Below are 19,675 nucleotides of genomic sequence, written 5' to 3' on the forward strand. Positions count from 1 at the left end.
TTTACACTTTTTAAGAAGATATAAACATGATATACTCTTTCATTTACTTTCTCCCCTTAAATTGCTCTCAGTATTAATTTAAAGTAAATTAATTGAGAGAGAAGTCGGCAAAATAGAAAACAAAAACAAGAAGTTGGCAAATTAGAAAGTAGAGATGAATACATCCACGCCACGTGTTGCATGAGAGTTGGTTGTGGCCAAACTACCAAACTCTCTGTGGCATGCTTCTAGATGTTCAACGTTCACAATGCTTACTTGCCCACTCGCGGCATCCATCTCATATTCACACACCTAAATGGAGTATATTTTTTGTGTAAAAATATTTTTCTAATCATACTGAAAATTTAAATTTATTTTGTATATTTTTACTAATAACATTAAATATGGGTATATAGTGTTGCTATTGCCAAAATATTATGAGATATATACTCAAAATTAGTGTAAAATTTGAATTTAATGTAAATAGTTGAAGTATACTCTCTCGTCCTATAAAAATACTAGAACTTTTGAGATAGTATAGTTTTAATACACAATTGATATAGTATGAGAGAGATAGAATAAAAAAAATTACCAAGAATAAAAGCATGTAATTTTCATAGAACATATTTTATGGGCACAGTTAGTATAATAATAGTAAAATAATATCCTATGCACATGAACGCACTAGTAGTGCATGTCTTTCCTCGTTGCAAACCACCTCTCACACCGCATCCTTTACCCCAGGCTAGCTTCACCCACACTTCATCCCCCTCTCCCCTAGAGGTGACAAAAGCGGTTACTCGCACCCAACACTCGACTGATGACTTTACTGATACACGACTTCTTAGGTGTGGGCATCCCGACCCATTCCACATTTTTTATATCGACTCAATTAACCCTCCTTACACACACATACACATACACATACACCATTTTGTTCTATGCACGCTTGCGAAATTTCCTTTGTAAAATGTCCAATGTGATTATGAAGCATTTAATTTGGCCTTGCAAAACCAACAACCAATTATGGAATTCACTAAAGATTTTCATTTTACTGGGAATGACTGAGAAATTAAAAAAGGACGAACCGATAGTCTTATGTTTATTATACCCAGCTCCGACCTTATTCTCCATATCTTCAGATCAAGTCAGAAAACATCTAATACCCACTACCCGTTTGAACACTCTCCTACCATTTCCCGTTGTCATCAACAATGTATCAGTGTTAGATGTGTTTATCGTATCTCAACAGAAATACGTAATTTTTCAATTTTTTACTAAGATCGGGTGATGTTAAAGAAATAAAATAAGTGAAGGTGAAATCACGCGTCGAGTTAGAGCGTCAAGCCTCACAAAACTTCCCATTTTCTGGGCATTTTAAAACTGCAAAACCTCTCTCAAAAAGTGCAAAACCCCAAACAGACCTCCATTCATATCAATGGCCGCCGCCGCGACTTTCCTCCTCCGCCACCGCCAATCCCTCCTCCGTTCTCCCAAACTCGCTCGCTCGAGCCACTCCCTACCCGATCCCCCGGAGAAAATCAGCAGCCCTCTCTCCCACCAACTCCAGCAATCAAAATGGCTCGCCCGTTTCCCCCATTCCATCTCTCGCAAATGCAAGGACTTCGAATTCTCCTCTCCCACCGCCATATCCTCCAATCGGTCTTCCTCTCCGCCGAGATTCGGGTTTGTCAGCTGGTATTTGGGCATGGTCAAAACCCGACCCGTCGCGACCAAAACCGTCACGGCTGCCCTCATCTACACCGCCGCCGATTTGTCGTCTCAGGTAAATCTGTATGAAATCAAATGAATTTGAGGATTTAGTGATGTTTTTTCCCTTGTTTGTTGCTGATAATTTTGTTGCATTCAGACGATTGTGTCGATTGTGGGGGGAAGTGGAGAGGGTTATGATTTGGCGAGGACTTTGAGAATGGCTGGGTATGGAATGCTGATAGTGGGGCCTTCTTTGCATTTTTGGTTCAATTTCGTGTCCCGAGTGTTTCCAAAGCGTGATCTTTTGTCGACGTTTGCGAAAATGGCGTTGGGGCAGACGGTGTATGGCCCCACTGTCACTGCTTTGTTCTTCTCTGTTAATGCTGCTTTGCAAGGTGCCACCATTTCTCAATCAATCCTCTACTTTTTATACAAATGTCAGTTTAATAATCAATTTTAGGCGTTTTATTTTGGAGTAGGAATTGCTTGTTCCTCAATAGTTGAATTTGATGATAAGTCAATTGAAAATGATAATTATTCATTGCTCAAAAGTTATTAAATGTTAATTGTAAGTGTGATCATGTGCTATCTTGACATTTGATCCTATTTTGCTGAAATTTTGCTTTAGTAAAACTTGTATCCTGGATATGCTTTGGATTCGAAAGTACAGTTATATGATTCCGTCTGCATCATATGTCGATTTGATTCCCATCTGCATCATATGATTACATGATGGGATGAACATACCTGCCTTGCAAGTGATGGCTTACTTGAGCTGATATATAAGGACAGCTTGTAATGAGTTCTTCCACTTTGGTGTTGTGATTCGCAGGTGAGAGTGGATCCGAGATAGTTGCTAGGTTGAAACGCGATATGGCCCCCACGTTACTTAGAGGTGTGATGTACTGGCCGATATGTGATTTTATCACATTCAAATTTGTGCCTGTTCATTTACAGGTGAGCTGTTGCTTTCTCTTTGCTTGAATTCCATCTTTCAAAGTTTGTTAATGCTATGTATCTCCCCTCTCTCTGGCAGCCTCTGGTGACCAACTCATTCTCGTATCTGTGGACAATCTACCTGACCTATAGGGCAGGTTTAGAAAAAGTCGACAAGGTGGGAGTTTGACTACTAGATCCATTTCGATGCCTCATCTCGAATGATTCCCAGACGGCAGCTTGGTTACCTCGGCTCATACATTGCTAGGTATGACCAAAGAAGAAGCGAAAGGGTTTCGTCGTTCAAGCAGTGGAGACTGGAGAATCTGGTGAAGTGATAGTTTTTGCCTTTTTTGGCAGGGACTATTGATGAAGATTTAGTTTCTTCTGTTTGGAAATGGCACTATTTCCTTGCCTCAGTTATTTTTGTTGTCTCAATCATATTATATCATTTTCTTTCACTTAATAGTATATAAAATTTTCAGCAACTGAATTTATTTTAAACAATGTAATTAGTTTGTTAGTACTACTATTATTTCAATTCTAAAAGTTGTAAGATGATTATTCTTTATGTCGAAACACTTCAGTTAAGCCCTTATGATTCTCCAAACACTGTTAAGACTTAAGTCTACCCAAAATAGAATATATTTTCATTAATAAGCATCGAGATCAAGATTCTTTACCCTTATAATTTTCCAAATGTACCCAATATAGAATGAATTTTAAGTAAACATCAAGGTCAAGATTCTGGTTATTGGGAATGTATTTTCAATAAAGAGTAGTATGTCATCAGATATGATGTTAACTGAAACTGAATTTCAGCACAGCATGTATCCAAAAGCAACTTGTGACAGCAAATGACAGTGAGAAGAGAAGATGAGACAAAATAGACATTTATATATACAATAAATGACATGAACAAAGTCAATACATGTCTGCTAGCAACTTTAAACATTTCCAAATTAGGATGAAAAAAATGACGATCTCTCAACTCTTAGAGACTCTATCAGATGTGTAAAATCACTGTATAAACACTCTCCTCTTCCTACAACTAAAGCTGAAAACACCACTAACTTCATTCACAGATCCACAGCTTGTTTTCGTCTCGAGTTATCGTCAAATTTGAGTCAAATAGTATAGAAACTCACTTGATTTGATTTGTCGAATGAGTTGCTCCCGAATCGCAGAGCTTATTGTAAGGCATGGTTGCATAACTTCTCAAGCTGCGTGGACCAATTTTCCCCGAATACGGATGGATTCGACTGCATGGCTACCCGAAAATCCAACACACTTGCAGTATACGGTTGCATTCTCCTCTTTCCATTTGAATGTCTCGCGAGAGTATGAGGATGCACGCCTCGTGATCCAGCAACACCTATACATTGCGAAATCATTTTCTTCAGATACACATCTAGACCCTTATTCAACAGGTTGGCGCCATCTAGTGTAATTCCAACTCCCTCCGATGCCAGCTTCTTCTGCAAACAACGCCCCAAGGATCTTGTATCGGGCAATTCACCATTGGTTTGACAAGACGGGCCAGAATGAGATGCTTTGCGGACACCACCCAAGTCGAGAGAAACACCAAGAGGAGCAGTGATAGAACTCCATCTGTGAGGAACGGGGATCATGGCACGCTGTTCGACCTCCTCCCCATCTTCAACTGATGCAGCGGCTGTCGGAGGCCTGCCAGAGAGAGTCTGCAACTCTGCTGCACTTTGCTGCTCTTGTATCCTCGAAACAGTTTCTTCATATGTGAGACTAGGACTCTTGCCCAACGGGCCAAGAGGGCTAGGGCGATCACGAAACTTGCGATTGATCGGAGACCTGCATTTGCGAGGAGAGTGAGGGAATGCGTCTCCACAAATAGATTGAAGATGATTCTTCGGGTGGCCATTGGCAACTTTGACACCAAGGGCCTCAACTTTTCGAGCTTTTTGAGGCGGGGTTTTAGCCTGACAAGCATTCTGGATGATGGATCGGATGAGGCGATTATGAATCGAGAGATTCTCCCTCCCAATTGTCTCTATGCAGCTCTTATCAAAGTCAGCCTTGCTCAGCTTCGAACACAGAAATCTCTGCAGCTGATCGAAGTAGGTCCGGCCTCTTTGGTGCCCGATCTTTTCAAAAAGAAGCTCTTTCAGCTCTATTGTGTCAATTCGAGAAAAATTACTGTTGGCCACCATTTTCATAACTCTGCTCAACATCCAAGATCCCAGTAAGTACTCTAGTAAATATGTACTAACACTACCAATACTCACCAAATAAGACATTAATCAATCAATAATCACTAATTAAAGCTCTTCTTCTGCTCTACAATCTAAATACTCGGCAAAAAAGACACATGTATACAGATCAGCATAATTGAAGTTCATCAACACTAATTTTTCTATTTGAAACACCATCTCTACCACCCCATAAAAAAGATTCAATTTTTATTAATACCACCACCAAATTGCACTCAATTTTCATAATTATTAGACGATGAACTCAGCAGACTATCAACTTCAGAAATTCAATTACAAAATAAGGGGAAAATAAGTATATGTCCCAAATTGCATAATTAGATCAAACCCATTCGACATAATTGCGAAAAAAACAAAACCCAGAAATTGAATGCGTCAATCAAAGCGAAAAAGGCTACTGAAACCCAAATTGCGAGCGATTCCAATCAAAATCGGAAAGCCCACTTCGCGATTCTCCCAAGAAATAAAATCGCAGTAGCTGAAAATCAAATTCGAGTGAAAACAGAAGTAGAAAGCGAGAAATTACCTGGTTTCGGAATTAGGAGTGTAGAAGTCGACGAGAGTATGAGTTCGCGAGCAGCGTGGAGTTTTTCTTTTCCTTTTTTTGTTAATTTATTTACTTTTCGAAGGGGTTTATTCTTGTCTCCCCCAAATTGATCTGATGGCTTTGAGAGTGTAATTCCTAAAATAAAATAAAATAAAAATTAGTTGCAAAATACAACCGATATTCTTGGAAATTAGTTGGCACGTGCGTCTATGTAGCACTTAGATGTAATATCAGTTAGAGTCAACTTTGTCAACGCACTTAGTTTCATGTAATATGGCTTTTGGAACTAGTACATATACAATAGAAGACTTTCATTCACTTACCTAGTCAAAATATTACTCTCTGCTCAATCTACATTCTACATTCTATAATTGTAAAGTTATTTCTCTTTTAATAAAAATTAATAAATTCTTTTTCACTTACTTTACTCTTTCTTAATGTATTATCTCTTTTATCTTTCTATCTTTTTCATTTCCTTTTGTATTCTTCATTTACTTAACTCACTTAACAAAATTTTTCTTAAATCACGTGCTGAAAAGAAACGCCTCCATTACTATGGAACGAAGGGAGTACTTAGTATCATTTCCAATCATTTACACTAAACTCTAACATTATTTCCAACCATTTACGCTAAACTCAAACTCATTTTAGTATAAATATCACATCAAAGACAAAGTACTATGATTTTACTTTAACCATTTACATTAAACTCAAACTTAAATGAATATTTTCTATATTATAGGTACCTCTTTTAACACAAGCTTCAAAAAAGTTTTTAGTTTTGATTTAGTGTAAACCTAAAAATAAATTCTTTACTCAAAAATATAAAAAAAAATGAGATTGGTTTTGGAGTACCATTGGAGCTAATTACCTATCACGCTATCACGCATTCTTAGTTGTTTGAATTGCCTTAGCTTTGCCCTCACTTAATTTTCTAAACTTCTGGTGTTAAAATTTGGCAACCGTGTATGCAGAAATCTTCATGGTGTAATTAGAAAGTATGGGCTAATGTGCTGCAGACAGTGCTTCCGCAGCAATGCAAAGGAAATCGGGTTCATTAAGGTATTTTAGTTTGTTCTAGTTCACAACATTTTGTTTTTAATTTTCGCTCGTGTGTGTCATCCTGATACTATTCCTTTTGTCTTGTAGTACCGCTAAATCTCGACATGATGCCCCAATCTGGGAATCAACCTAGTCTATTTTAGGTTGTTTTTTGAAATGTTAATAGACAATCATCTTAGAAATGTGTCATGAGACTCATGACAGTGATTATCCAATGTGTAGTCGAATTTGAATTTATTTCTGAACCAACTTGTATTTTGGTTTCATATATAGTATCGACGTTTCTTACTTTTATTTTCTCATTTGTTGTTTTGGTTTTTCTTTGTTACCTCTTCATCAAAATTTGGATGCTCTCATCTCTCTCAGAATTAAACAAAATTGCTCATAAGCCAATCGTTTAATTTCTTTCTTAAACAAAATAATAGAAAAACTATTTAGGTATTGTTTTTTTATTGTTCTTTATCCCAACCTTTTTTTTTTCCGGTGAAGGTGTATGGCCTTTGTATAATCTAAGTCATTAGTTAGACAGCTTACCTTTAATATTTATGGTGTATTATGGTGCAATTGCACAAAAAGATTTAGAGTTCAATATTCACTTGTACATTTTAGCTTTCAAATCCAGCTTGCACCAACACGTATGTTGCCATTGTGTGTGGCCCAGTCGAGTTATACTATGCAGTCTGCAGATGTAGTGATGCGTGTGGTATAACTCTAATACTAACTTGCATTCCTCCTTAATCACACGTTTCCATAGAATTTTCAAGAGGAGCCATTCTTCCCATGCATGAGATGAATGTTATATTACATCTCATATTTAACATTAATGGAGTTCCATACGTGAGATGGAACGTTTATCACTGGCATAGACAACATTTATCGTATCTCTTGAACTTTCCTCGAACATGCAATCTCATACATGAATATTTTCGGAATTCCATTTTTATGGCTTGTTTTGGTTCATCAACATTCTCTTCCACTTTTAAATGTTGGTTGACGAATTGACTATTTTGCCCCCAAAAAAATTCGATGTGTGAAGGTTTTTTGATCAACACACTCAAACAAATAAGAAGTCGTATTTCTAAAATATATGGTCAAAACATGTTCACTGAACACTGAACACACAAAATGAATTCCCTATTGGTGGATCCTACTCTTTTTGTCCACCATTAGAAGTCTCATTTCTTGGTGGCACGAATTTTAAGTGGGTGGAAAAAAGTTAATGGAACGTAAATCTCATTTATATATTAGTTTTGAATGAAATATGAGTTAAATGAGTTAGTGGAATGTGGGACCCTATTACCAATTATGACATAAGTGAATCAGAACTCCTATTCGCTGCCGGACTAAAATAAACTAACGGAACTCCTATTCGCGGACGTAGGGAGTACCTCCTAATTCTGCCCCAGAATTATTTCTTGACCTTAACATAAAGGAGAAGGCAAACAACTTTTAAATAAAAATCTATTTATTATATAATTGAACGAGTCAACTGAACGAGTGACTGTGCATACCTGTTATTGATTTAGATTATAGTATAATTATAAATATATGAGATTAGGGGCGTGTTATAATGCTAATTTTTTTAAAATTGCTAACTCACCAACGCAATGTATTAAAATGGTCAATACAAATTTGTGTTGACATTTTAAATATGAATATCAACACAATGTATTAGGGTTTCTTAAAAAAGTTACCAATAGATTACACCTTTGTGAAATTAAATAATCCTAAATTTCTATACTCAAAATATATTCTAAAAGGGTTAAGCTGTGAGATGACTTATTTAGATAAACTATTTTATTTTTTCTCTTTTGAAAAATAAGATGTACAATACATGAGAATGTTTAGTGTTTTATTTTAATCTTTATTTTATAAATAACTATTAAAAAATATTTAATTAAATTGATAAAATTTGAAAAGATGAAATTGATAATTCAAAAAAATTACGTTAGACTATTAGTATATTGAAAAATTATGAAATTTGAGATATGTTCGATAATTACTATTTACCTTGGATATAATTTTTATTTGAATTAATAAAGTATATCTATAATAAATATATAAAAGGGGAGTTTTGGGAATAATTACCTGAATGCCACTAATAATATAATTTTTTTTAAGTATATTTACTATATTATTAAATTTAAATATTGTGTAACCTAAATGAAATATTAATACTATGACTCTATTTTTTTCATGATTAACTACCCACTAATGACATTCATTGCCACTTACCCACTAACCTATTAGTTTTGAGATTTATGTAGTCGTCAAATTATGAAAAGATCAATTTAAATATGCATGTGGATGTACAAGTCAACAATCTTGAAGATTATGGCCGGGCTTCTTGCTCCAGACAAGGTAATCTTTATTCATCCAAGTTCGTTCCTTTCATTTGGTATTATGTTGTACTTTGTACTGATATTATTATTATTAATAGAAGCTAATTTAGATTGGGATTGAATGTCTTCTTGTGGTCTCTCATTAATTATGAACAACTAGGGTGAGGTATTGATTTGCGGGAGAAGACGACACGGGTTGATCAGTGATGAAGAACTATCTGGCCTAAGAATTGGCTTGGTGAGACAACATTGTTTGCACCTCCTCAATTATTTCAGTGATTCTAATCTAGACAGTTCTTGAATCTACTGTCTAATGTAACATGTTTTTCAGAGTGCAACACTTTTTGATTCTCTCACTGTTTGTGAAAATGTTGGGTTTCTGTTGTAAGATGTTTGTCTTTATAATTAGTTTTTGCTTCATTGTTATCAACTGTATTTCATGTTTAAATTATTGGTACAATAAATTGCTATCGTATAAATTTGTGATTTTAGAACTTGAAATAATATTGTTTCTCATTCAGTATATGTGTTATTTTTTTTCTTTGTCTGATTTTATATTTTTTAATAATTGTTTTTTATTCTATATATTTATGATTTCAGATTTCATACAATGATATTTTTATGAATTTGTAAAATTATTTTACAGTATAAAATAAGTTTAAATAAAAAAAATAGATCGTGCATGGCACCATGAGTGATACTAGTAACTAATACAAACAGTCTTTTCTAACAAAAAAAAAAAAAATAGTTTTTAATTACCACTTAGTATAAAATTATTATTAGTACACTTATTTTATCTTTAAGTAATTCTCTTTTTTTCGGAGTATATATAAGACTTTAGGGTTTAAGAGACTGCTCATTGGCAATCAGCAGCTTTCTCCAAAGCCTCAAGCTTGATCAGCATCTAGGGTTTCCGATCGCCGGCGAAAAGAGAAGACAATGGGGCACTCCAACATCTGGAACTCTCACCCTAAGAACTACGGTCCTGGATCCCGCACTTGGTATCTCCTAATTTTTCTTAATCTCCAATTGATTTTCGCACCACTGTCGTTATTTTTGTTTCTTTTTCTGCTGAGTTATGATTGTGGTGATAAATTGGTTCTGTAATTATGTCAAAGCCAGCTCAGTAAGATATGTAGACCGATTTTTTTATCGTTATTTTGTTATACGCACCTTGTTTCCGTGTTGAAAATTATGCGATTGTTGCTAATGGCTTGATTTCAGGAATTTTATTTGGAATCGTAGCCGGTGATTATCGTTTATTTGTTTAGTCTTATGATGTATTTGTAAACTGAGGAGTGCTTGTATAATTTTTCATCAAAATTTGAGGTTACTAAGAATTTTTTATGGGGCTTTTTTTTCTGTTTGTTTTCATTTACTGTTGTGGCTGGTGGTATCATAGTCTGGTTTTCAACTCTATAGATTTTCATCATGGTAGCTGACATTAGAGTTTTCTACAACGCATTTGATAGTTCTGTTTAACCTGCTCCATTACGATTGCTTTTTTTCAAAATCATTTTCATTGATGATAATGGCCATGTTTATTAGTGATTTTTGCTACCCTGCAACTAATATTATCTTTCGACACATTAGTGCATTATTTTCATGATATCTGCCTACATTTTTTGTAAGATGATTTTCATTTGGTTCTGGAATGAATAAAGTACTAATCCATTAACTTTCCTTCAACTTTTAGTGCTCAATAAAACTCTTGTGTTGTGCACTTGTTTCTGCTTGCATGACAATTTTCCTCATGTTGAGAAGATATGTTGTCATTCAATTTTCTAATTGGTTGTTTGCTTTTAGTTAAAAAATCAAATACATATGTTTTTTCATCTACAAATTAGTGCTCAGTTCTTAACTATGTTATTTCCACCCTGACACTTTGCGCCTGCTGTTTTAGATGCTTTTGATGTTATGTTCTTTCTCAGTCCTTAGTTGTGGAATTGCATCATCTTTGCTTTCTAAGCTTTTTGGTGTTAAATTTTGGCAGCCGTGTGTGCGGAAATCCTCATGGTATAATCAGAAAGTATGGGCTAATGTGCTGCAGACAGTGCTTCCGCAGCAATGCAAAGGAAATTGGCTTCATCAAGGTATCTTATTTTGTTCTAAATCACAACCTTTTTGTTTATAATTTTCACTTGTGTGGTCATCTTGATACTATTGCTTTTGTCTTGCAGTACCGTTAAATCTCGACAAAGGGTGTGCCACAATTTCGGAATTAACCTAGTCTCTGCTAGGTTGTTTTTTGAAATGTTAGCCATAGCCAATCATCTGAGAAATGTGTCAATACAGTGATTTTCCAATCTGTGATCGAATTTGGATTTATATCTGAACGATCAGATTAATTTGGTTTCATAGTATTGACATTTCTTACTTTTATTTTCTCATTTTCTGTTTTGGTTTTCTTCGTTACCTTTCCATCTAAATTTTGGATAATATCATTTGTCTGTGCTGTCATAATAATACTACAAAATTACTCATTAGCTAATTATGTAATATCTTTATGAAATCATCGTTTTCTTTTTGTAGTAGTGCAATTTATTGACTCCCTTTTGATAGTTGAACAAAACTAGCATTTTTTTGATCTATTAAAAACAGATCATACTTTTGATAGTTGAACAAAACTAGCATTTTTTTGATCTATTAAAAACAGATCATATTTTCTGGATGATATTTAACACATTGATTTATTGACTTCTTTTTGCTTGTATTACAAGATAAGTAAATTAAATTATGGCAAAGTATCCAAGATCTTGAATTTGTTTGTTGATATTAGTGCAAAATCAATCTTTCAATTCTCTTTTTAAATCAATTTCGTTGTTGGGGCTATCATTTTGAGTTATATAAGGGGATTGTTTTGTTGGATTTATCTCCCTCCACACCCGAATTTGTTAATTGAAACGCAATAGTGTGCCAAATATTGTATTTTCTCTCTTGTGGAGTACTAAAAAAAGCAAATATTGATAATCACCTCAATTTAGTTAGTTGGGATTATATCATTTTGAGTTATATAAGTGGATCAATTTTGTTGGATTTAATCTCTCTCCATACATAAATTTATTAATTATAACGCAATAATGTGCCATAATTGTATTCTCTCTCTTTTAAGGTACTATCACTATAAGTTATAAGATGACTAATTTTGTTGGGTTTAATCTCTCATCACACCGGAATTTATTGTAACACAATAATGTGCCAAGTATATATTTTTTCTCTCTCTTGTACTACTAAAGAAACAAATACTCCTATTAATATTCACATGAGAGATGGAAACTGCACTTTACCCGTGAACTTGTCCAAATTTTAATTAATTCCATATGTGTGAATATGTGATTTGCTTTTTTCTTAAGAAAAAGGAGACAAGACCTGAAATAGGAGTATAGGACAGTTAACCTACCAACTTTCAATTCAGAACTTGAATCAAATAGTAACATTACTAATATAGCTTCAATTCTGCTTAACAAACATAATAGACAACTGAAATATATAGTGCTATTTTTAATTGCATATAAATAAAATAGAACACTGACTGCTATATGTTAACAAAATAAATTTCACTAGCTTGTTACTTGCACAATCACAAAATTTCAGCCAAACCTCTAATACATCACTGTTTCGAACCTATTTAAATCTTACTATAAACATCAACAATGTGGTCGAACCACAAAATATTGATGCATTGCAAATGCCCTAATCATATATAGCCGTGACTTTCAAGTTTGGATTAGTGAGAGTCACTCTTAAGATGGACATTTAAATGTTAGATATGCAGGTAAGAAGTAACAATAATTGGTAGTTATTAGTCAACAATTGTATGTTTATTTACTTATACATTTGTTTGTTATACTATAAGAGTTCAACTATAGTGTGTGTCCATAGGAAAGTGCTCGACTGAGTTCGTGATGCTTACCTTTCTTAGTGAGCCTGAGCCAACAAGGAATTTGTTTATAATGTTATTTTAAAGTGAATGTGAGCAATATATTGACAAGGAGACCATATATATACAAGGAGTTCGCAATCCAACCAAATGAAAACCAGATCACATACTCTATTTATTCATCAACTAAAGGGGAAAAAGTAGAAGGGTTCAACAAAAACTAATAGGAAAATAGAGAACCATGCCTCAATTGCCAGTTGAGGCGTTTGCTTCCGTACCTTCTGTCTGCACAGGCTCAATTGCTCGGAATGGTGGAGCGCTACCAAACTTCAAAATGTATGCAGTTTCATAAGCAGCGCGCAGTGGCTGCATTACTTGAGCATCGAGATAAGCATCACAGGAGAAACACCAGACCGATAGATCACTGAGTCAACAAAGGCAATCAGTACAGGAAACAAGCAGACCAATAGACGAAAAACAGTTCCCACGTAGACGTAGGGAAGAGAATCTCAGAATAAGTGAAAAACCTGTAGCTCAAAGCCAAGTTATGATTTGTGTGTTGATAGTGCTCTAGCATGTGCTTGTTCACAAATCGGCTACAGAGAACATCCTTGCAACATAAGCATAGCCAGTTCTCATTTGGATGCTGACACCTTTGTATCATTCAATCGAGTCAATTTTTACAGAAGTAGATATTGGCCAAATACTAACACTAAGGAAGAAAATTTGCATCATGGTTAACTCTTAGATCAAAGTAATTACACTGAAACGATCAACGCATATCCAAAAGTAATTACACCGAGAATCCAACAAACTCGGTTCTCTCAACGCCTTGTTTACTTTGGTTGACAAGGATAGAGACACACACACTATGATTAATGAACAAGTACAACTATGGAATATCCAAAAGCAATGTAGTGTCAAAAATTGTTTGATTACTTGCATTCTTAATATTTTTGCCTTTATGGAGTACGAATTTGCAACACCAAATGAAACAATAATATCAGCAACTTGGTAAAATTGGGGGTTTAGGGCTCATAGTTTAGATACATTTAAAAGGAGGCATGATTCAATTCACAATTTAACAAAAAAATTGATTAGGGTTTAAGAGAGTAGACCTGTGGCATGGAGTGTCGGGGGTGGGAATGTGTAGGAGATCGGACGACAAGGAAGCGAGATGGTCACAGTGAATTCGTGCCTCCACCCACCCAGATTCCGAGCCGTCCAATAAGAACCCATCGTCTAATTCAACCATCATCACAGAGGAAGACGATGAAGATGAACTCTGCTGCGCCATCGATTCACTTCACCTTCTGTTTTCCAATACCAATCCTACGGATTAAATCAAACTTATATTCATATATATTTGATGCATTTTTGATTTAAAGGTTGTTTATTTAATTTTTAATATATTAAAAATTAATATTTATATTTTTTTATAAAATTCTTAAAATTTAAATTTCAATTCGTTCATTTTCTTTATAAACTTAGGTAAAAAGCAAATAAGAAATCAACTTGACTTTTATAAATTTTTCTTAATATTTTATTTAAGAAATGTTAAAAAAAGTTAGTGGAACATGATTCTCATTTTACTTCTAGTTTTGAGTGAAATGAACTAGTGAAATGTGAGAACCTATAATAAAAATGAATCGAGATTCACATTCGAGAACGAACTAAATGGAAAAATGAGACTTCTATTCATGAATGGGAGAATACCTTCTAATTCTGCCCGAGAATTTTATCTTGACCTTAGCATAAAGTTAAATAAGAAGGCGAACAACTTTTAAAAAAAAGTTATCGTATTTATTATATAATGACCGAGTGACTGTGCATATTTGTTTCTAGTTTAGATTATAAATATTTTTAAATATAATATGAGATTAGAGATATATTGTAATGTTAATCTTTTTTAAATTGCTAACTTGTTAATTTATTATATTGAAAAATTATTAAATGTGAGATATGTTTGATAATTACTATTTACCCTGCATATAATTCTTATTTGAATCAATAATAGTAGTAATTAATAGAAACCCAGTCTTTTTTTAAAAATATTGTTTTTAATTACCACTTAATATAAATTTATTAGTACTGCTAAGTAAATCCTTTTTTTTTAGTATATATAAGACATTAGGGTTTAACAGACCGCTCATCGGCAATCAGCAGCTTTCTCCAAAGCCTCAAGCTTGATCAGCATCTAGGGTTTCCGATCGCCGGCGAAAAGAGAAGACAATGGGGCACTCCAACATCTGGAACTCTCACCCTAAGAACTACGGTCCTGGATCCCGCACTTGGTATCTCCTAATTTTTCTTAATCTCCAATTGATTTTCGCACCACTGTCGTTATTTTTGTTTCTTTTTCTGCTGAGTTATGATTGTGGTGATAAATTGGTTCTGTAATTATGTCAAAGCCAGCTCAGTAAGATATGTAGACCGATTTTTTTATCGTTATTTTGTTATACGCACCTTGTTTCCGTGTTGAAAATTATGCGATTGTTGCTAATGGCTTGATTTCAGGAATTTTATTTGGAATCGTAGCCGGTGATTATCGTTTATTTGTTTAGTCTTATGATGTATTTGTAAACTGAGGAGTGCTTGTATAATTTTTCATCAAAATTTGAGGTTACTAAGAATTTTTTATGGGGCTTTTTTTTCTGTTTGTTTTCATTTACTGTTGTGGCTGGTGGTATCATAGTCTGGTTTTCAACTCTATAGATTTTTCATCATGGTATGCTGACATTAGATTTTTCTACAATGCATTTGATATACTATATGATTATAGTTCTGTTTAGCCTGCCCCAATACTTTGGCATCCAAGTCCAACGATTTATGATGTGATGATTGCTTGTGTTTTTTTTTATGGAGTAATTTTCCTAGATGATAATGAGCTTGTTTATTAGCTGCAACTAATATTATATGTCAACACATTAATGCATTATTTTCATGATATCTGCCTACATCTTTTGTAATATGATTTTCATTTTGGTTCTGGAACATTTAAAGTACTAATCCATTAACTTTCCTTCAACTTTTAGTGCTCAATAAAACTCTTGTGTTGTGCACTTGTTTCAGCTTACATGACAATTTTCCTCATGTTGAGAAGATATGTTGTCATTCAATTTTCTAACATGTTTGCTTTTAGTTGAAAAATCAAATACGTATATTTTTTTCATATACAAATTAGTACTCAGTTATCTAAACCCTAAAGCCCGTTCCCTTGGCTGTGGTTTCGCTGGATAGTAGACATGGACAGTGGGAATCTCGTTAATCCATTCATGCGCGTCACTAATTAGATGACGAGGCATCTGGCTACCTTAAGAGAGTCATAGTTACTCCCGCCGTTTACCCACTGTTTTAGATACTTTTGATGTTATGTTCTTTCTCAGTCCTTAGTTGTGGAATTGCATTGTCTTTACCCTCCACTTTATTCTCCCATTGCTTTCTTAACTTTTGGTGTTAAATATTGGCAGCCGTGTGTGCGGAAATCCTCACGGTATAATCAGAAAGTATGGGCTAATGTGCTGTAGACAGTGCTTCCGCAGCAATGCCAAGGAAATTGGCTTCATCAAGGTATCTTATAATGTTCTACTAATTCATAACCTTTTGTTTATAATTTTCACTTGCGTGTCATCTTGAAACTATTGCTTTTTTCTTGCAGTATCGTTAAATCTCGACAGAGGGTGTGCCACAATTTCGGAAATGTGTCATGACAGTGATTACACAATCTGTGATCGAATTTGGATTTATTTCTGAACAATCAGATTGTAATTTGGTTTCATAGTATTGACCTTACTTTTATTTACTCATTTTCTGTTTTGTTTTTTCCTTGTTACGTTTCCATCTAAATTTTGGATATTCTCATTTCTCTGTTCTGTCAGTATTAGACAAAATTACTCATTACCTAATCATTTCATTTCTTTATTAAATCGTTTTCTTTTGTTTTGTAGTGCAATTTTTTTGACTCTCTTTTGATAGTTGAACTATCTAGGAGTAGCATTTTTGTGATCTATTCAAAGCACATGTCGTATTTTCTGGAGAATATTATCACATTGATAATATATGCTTCCTTTTTGCTTGTTTAGACAAATTTCTCATCAGATTTTGTAATATTTGAATATTGATTTTGTTATGGCAAAAGATATCCAAGATCTTGAATTTAGTTGTTGATTTTAGTTCAAAATCAATTACTCAATTCTCTTTCTAAACATTCCGAATCATCAACTTTCTCAAAATATTCTTTATTTTCGACTCAATGTTTATGTCGAGTTGATTGCTGTAAAGATACTGCATTCATTAGTAGTAAGTTGATAACAAACTCAATTTAGTAGTTGGGGCTATCATTTTGAGTTATGTAAGAGGATTGTTTTGTTGGATTTAATCTCTCTCCACACCGGAATTTGTTAATTGAAACGCAACAGTGTGCCAAATATTGTATTTTCTCTCTTGTACTAAAGAAACAAATATTGATAGTCACAACAAACTCAATTTAGTAGTTGGGATTATATCATTTTGAGTTATGTAAGAAGATCAATTTTGTTGGATTTAATCTCTCTCCATACATAAATTTATTAATTGTAACGCAATAATGTGCCATAATTGTATTTTCTCTCTTGTACTGTACAATCATTATGAGTTATAAGATGACTAATTTTGTTGGGTTTAATCTCTCATCACACCGGAATTTATTAGTTGTAACACAATAATGTGCCAAGTATATATTTTTTTCTCTCTCTCTCTTGTACTACTAAAATACTCCTATTAATATTCACATGAGAGATGGCAAACTGCACTTTACCCGTGAACTGGTCCAAATTTTAATTAATTCCATTTCCATATATATGATTTTCTTTTTTCTTAAGAAAAAGGAGACAAGACCTGAAATAGGACATTTAACCTAACAACTTTCAATTCACAACTTGAATCAAATAGTAATATTACTAATATAGCGTCAATTCTGCTCAACGAACATAATAGACAACTAAAATATAGTAGTAGTACTATTTTTTTTATTACATATAATAAAATAGAACAATTTGATTGCTATATGTTAACAACACAAATTTCACTAGCTTGTTACTGCACAATCACAAAATTTCAGCCAAATCTCTAATATATCACCGTTTCGAACCTATCTTAAATCTTACCATAAACATCAACAATGCGGTCGAACCACAAAATATTGATGCATTGCAAATGCACTAATCATATATAGCCGTGACTTTCAAGTTTAGATTAGTGAGAGTCACTCTTAAGATGGAAATATAAATGTTAGATATGAAGGTAAGAAGCAACAATAATTGTAGTTATTAGTAAGTGATGACTTTAGATATTGTCTAACTAATTAAATAATTACTTGTATATCAAACATGACCAAATGATGGATGTAGTATTACTTTAGATCTGAATTGCACTTCAAAAAGAGTGTACTTTAAGTCACATGGCTTGATGCATATTCAACTTTTTTCCAACCACCATTATTTTCTTAATCACTCCTAAACTACTTACTAACCAACTAAGCCCTACCTCTTTATTTTCCCTTTAACAACTTCCACTCTTAACTTTTATATACATATATTCCGCTTTCAATGAAAAGGTGACAGGATATTGTAATTAATCACCACATAAGTTGGCTTAAAACTAATTTTAAATAATTAGTTGTGGTTTAGTGTTTTTTTTTGAATTTACATAAAAGATGCCTGCGGTGATACACGTTATGAAAAAATGACCAATTTATTTAGTGCTCCTATGGAATAGCACATGCATGTAGGAGAAAGTTAATTGTTGGCAGCATAATTAGTATGAGTAATTAAATTATTAATCTACAATTAGTACAAAGTGTACAAACTATAAATTTTATGGACCACCTAATCACTAGCTCTCCTTAATTACACACAAAACATAGGCAGTTTTGTTGCAGACACTGATTTATTTTTTAATGCTATTATATTTGTAAATTAATCTGTTTGATTTAATCTCAGGGTATCCAAAGCTGGTCGTCTTCTAGTATAAATTTATTTTATCCACCGTTGAGATTAAAAAAAAAAAACCAGTGTAGCAAAGTTTTTATGAAATGGGAAAAAGAATTTATCAGGTTATCAATGAGTGCTTTTGTTTCTATAATTAATTATAAACATGCAAAAAAAAATTAGCATGAAAATAAAAAATTAAGTTTTGTTGATCGCAAACAAAGAATCAAATTAATATCCATATTTTTGTCAACATTTTTACTGCGGCCTGAATGAACTCTAACTAATTAAAATGACTGATCCTCATGGATAATATTTTCTCTTTAATAAGATTAAAATAAATGTATTAATTGAATTAAGACAAAATGGTGCAAGTTTACAAGCACACGTGCATGGCCATTCTTGGCTGCAGCGATTTGGCGAAACATGTTTGCTAACAGTATGTTTCTGCTCACATAGTAGAGAGACAATATCTTGTGTTATCAATATCATCCTTTGCGACAAAATAATACACATACTTATGCTATAAAAATATAAACTACAGTACTAATATATTTTTACACTATTTTACCACATGCTAAGTTTTCATGTAGTAGTAATTGTTTATTTTGTTTGCATAATATTTGATGATCTCTTTTTGGCACTTTCACAGTTAAAATATTTTCGATAGGTAGATTATGATCATCTAATTCTGGATTTAATACAATTAGTTTATAAATAAGTGCGAAACTAATTTGTAGAATTAGAAAAACTTATTTGTACTATAACCCAACTCTAATAATACCTATATAGTACAACTATGAACTAAGAGGTCATATCTATCTCCATTAAAAAAATTCAATTATTTTGCTTGTTCATTTTAATATAGTAGTACTAAATAATTTTACCTAAATTCCATATCATTTAAGTATGTTGCTATCTTGTGGAGTATGAGAAGAGGGTAGTAAATAGTAGTAATACGCTAGAAAGACAATGCTTTAATAAATCAAATAATCAAATCAAAA

The 19,675-nt window shown here is 33.4% G+C and overlaps 5 protein-coding genes across 5 annotated transcripts; 3 read left to right on the forward strand and 2 right to left on the reverse strand.

The window, feature by feature from the left end:
* The first annotated feature begins 1,373 nt into the window (after positions 1-1,373).
* Positions 1,374-3,222, forward strand: LOC125212380 (PXMP2/4 family protein 4-like). Its single transcript, XM_048112536.1, has 4 exons — positions 1,374-1,765; positions 1,850-2,087; positions 2,525-2,649; positions 2,729-3,222. Exons 1-4 carry the CDS (start codon positions 1,418-1,420, stop codon positions 2,816-2,818), a joined length of 801 nt encoding a protein of 266 aa, XP_047968493.1. The 5' UTR covers positions 1,374-1,417; the 3' UTR covers positions 2,819-3,222.
* A 283-nt stretch (positions 3,223-3,505) lies between these two features.
* Positions 3,506-5,536, reverse strand: LOC125211624. The gene is made up of 2 exons (XM_048111500.1): positions 5,401-5,536; positions 3,506-4,824 (listed from the first exon to the last, which is right to left on the reverse strand). The coding sequence occupies exon 2, from the start codon at positions 4,818-4,820 to the stop codon at positions 3,819-3,821; it is 1,002 nt and encodes a 333-aa protein (XP_047967457.1). The 5' UTR covers positions 4,821-4,824; positions 5,401-5,536; the 3' UTR covers positions 3,506-3,818.
* Positions 5,537-9,664: 4,128 nt separating this feature from the next.
* Positions 9,665-11,215, forward strand: LOC125211903 (40S ribosomal protein S29). The gene is made up of 3 exons (XM_048111865.1): positions 9,665-9,826; positions 10,819-10,918; positions 11,006-11,215. Exons 1-3 carry the CDS (start codon positions 9,765-9,767, stop codon positions 11,012-11,014), a joined length of 171 nt encoding a protein of 56 aa, XP_047967822.1. The 5' UTR covers positions 9,665-9,764; the 3' UTR covers positions 11,015-11,215.
* Positions 11,216-12,753: 1,538 nt separating this feature from the next.
* Positions 12,754-14,035, reverse strand: LOC125215725 (histone deacetylase 6). The gene is made up of 3 exons (XM_048117251.1): positions 13,824-14,035; positions 13,233-13,358; positions 12,754-13,129 (listed from the first exon to the last, which is right to left on the reverse strand). Exons 1-3 carry the CDS (start codon positions 14,000-14,002, stop codon positions 12,952-12,954), a joined length of 483 nt encoding a protein of 160 aa, XP_047973208.1. The 5' UTR covers positions 14,003-14,035; the 3' UTR covers positions 12,754-12,951.
* Positions 14,036-14,836: 801 nt separating this feature from the next.
* Positions 14,837-16,631, forward strand: LOC125211304 (40S ribosomal protein S29). Its single transcript, XM_048111036.1, has 3 exons — positions 14,837-14,999; positions 16,176-16,275; positions 16,364-16,631. The coding sequence occupies exons 1-3, from the start codon at positions 14,938-14,940 to the stop codon at positions 16,370-16,372; spliced, it is 171 nt and encodes a 56-aa protein (XP_047966993.1). The 5' UTR covers positions 14,837-14,937; the 3' UTR covers positions 16,373-16,631.
* Positions 16,632-19,675: the final 3,044 nt, after the last annotated feature.

The sequence above is a fragment of the Salvia hispanica genome, chromosome 3 (genome assembly GCF_023119035.1).
Source record: "Salvia hispanica cultivar TCC Black 2014 chromosome 3, UniMelb_Shisp_WGS_1.0, whole genome shotgun sequence".
Taxonomy (NCBI): Eukaryota; Viridiplantae; Streptophyta; class Magnoliopsida; order Lamiales; family Lamiaceae; genus Salvia; species Salvia hispanica.

Bases quoted from the DNA above. Each gene is read 5' to 3' on its own strand.
- LOC125211903 (XM_048111865.1), top strand. From the start codon at position 9,765: ATGGGGCACTCCAACATCTGGAACTCTCACCCTAAGAACTACGGTCCT. The intron at 9,827-10,818 runs GTATCTCCTAAT...AAATTTTGGCAG, and splicing joins GGTCCTGGATCCCGCACTTG to CCGTGTGTGCGGAAATCCTC.
- LOC125211624 (XM_048111500.1), bottom strand. From the start codon at position 4,820: ATGAAAATGGTGGCCAACAGTAATTTTTCTCGAATTGACACAATAGAG.
- LOC125215725 (XM_048117251.1), bottom strand. From the start codon at position 14,002: ATGGCGCAGCAGAGTTCATCTTCATCGTCTTCCTCTGTGATGATGGTT. The intron at 13,359-13,823 runs GTCTACTCTCTT...AATGATACAAAG, and splicing joins CCCGACACTCCATGCCACAG to GTGTCAGCATCCAAATGAGA. The intron at 13,130-13,232 runs GTTTTTCACTTA...TTGTTGACTCAG, and splicing joins AACTTGGCTTTGAGCTACAG to TGATCTATCGGTCTGGTGTT.
- LOC125211304 (XM_048111036.1), top strand. From the start codon at position 14,938: ATGGGGCACTCCAACATCTGGAACTCTCACCCTAAGAACTACGGTCCT. The intron at 15,000-16,175 runs GTATCTCCTAAT...AAATATTGGCAG, and splicing joins GGTCCTGGATCCCGCACTTG to CCGTGTGTGCGGAAATCCTC.
- LOC125212380 (XM_048112536.1), top strand. From the start codon at position 1,418: ATGGCCGCCGCCGCGACTTTCCTCCTCCGCCACCGCCAATCCCTCCTC. The intron at 1,766-1,849 runs GTAAATCTGTAT...TGTTGCATTCAG, and splicing joins CCGCCGATTTGTCGTCTCAG to ACGATTGTGTCGATTGTGGG. The intron at 2,650-2,728 runs GTGAGCTGTTGC...TCTCTCTGGCAG, and splicing joins TTGTGCCTGTTCATTTACAG to CCTCTGGTGACCAACTCATT.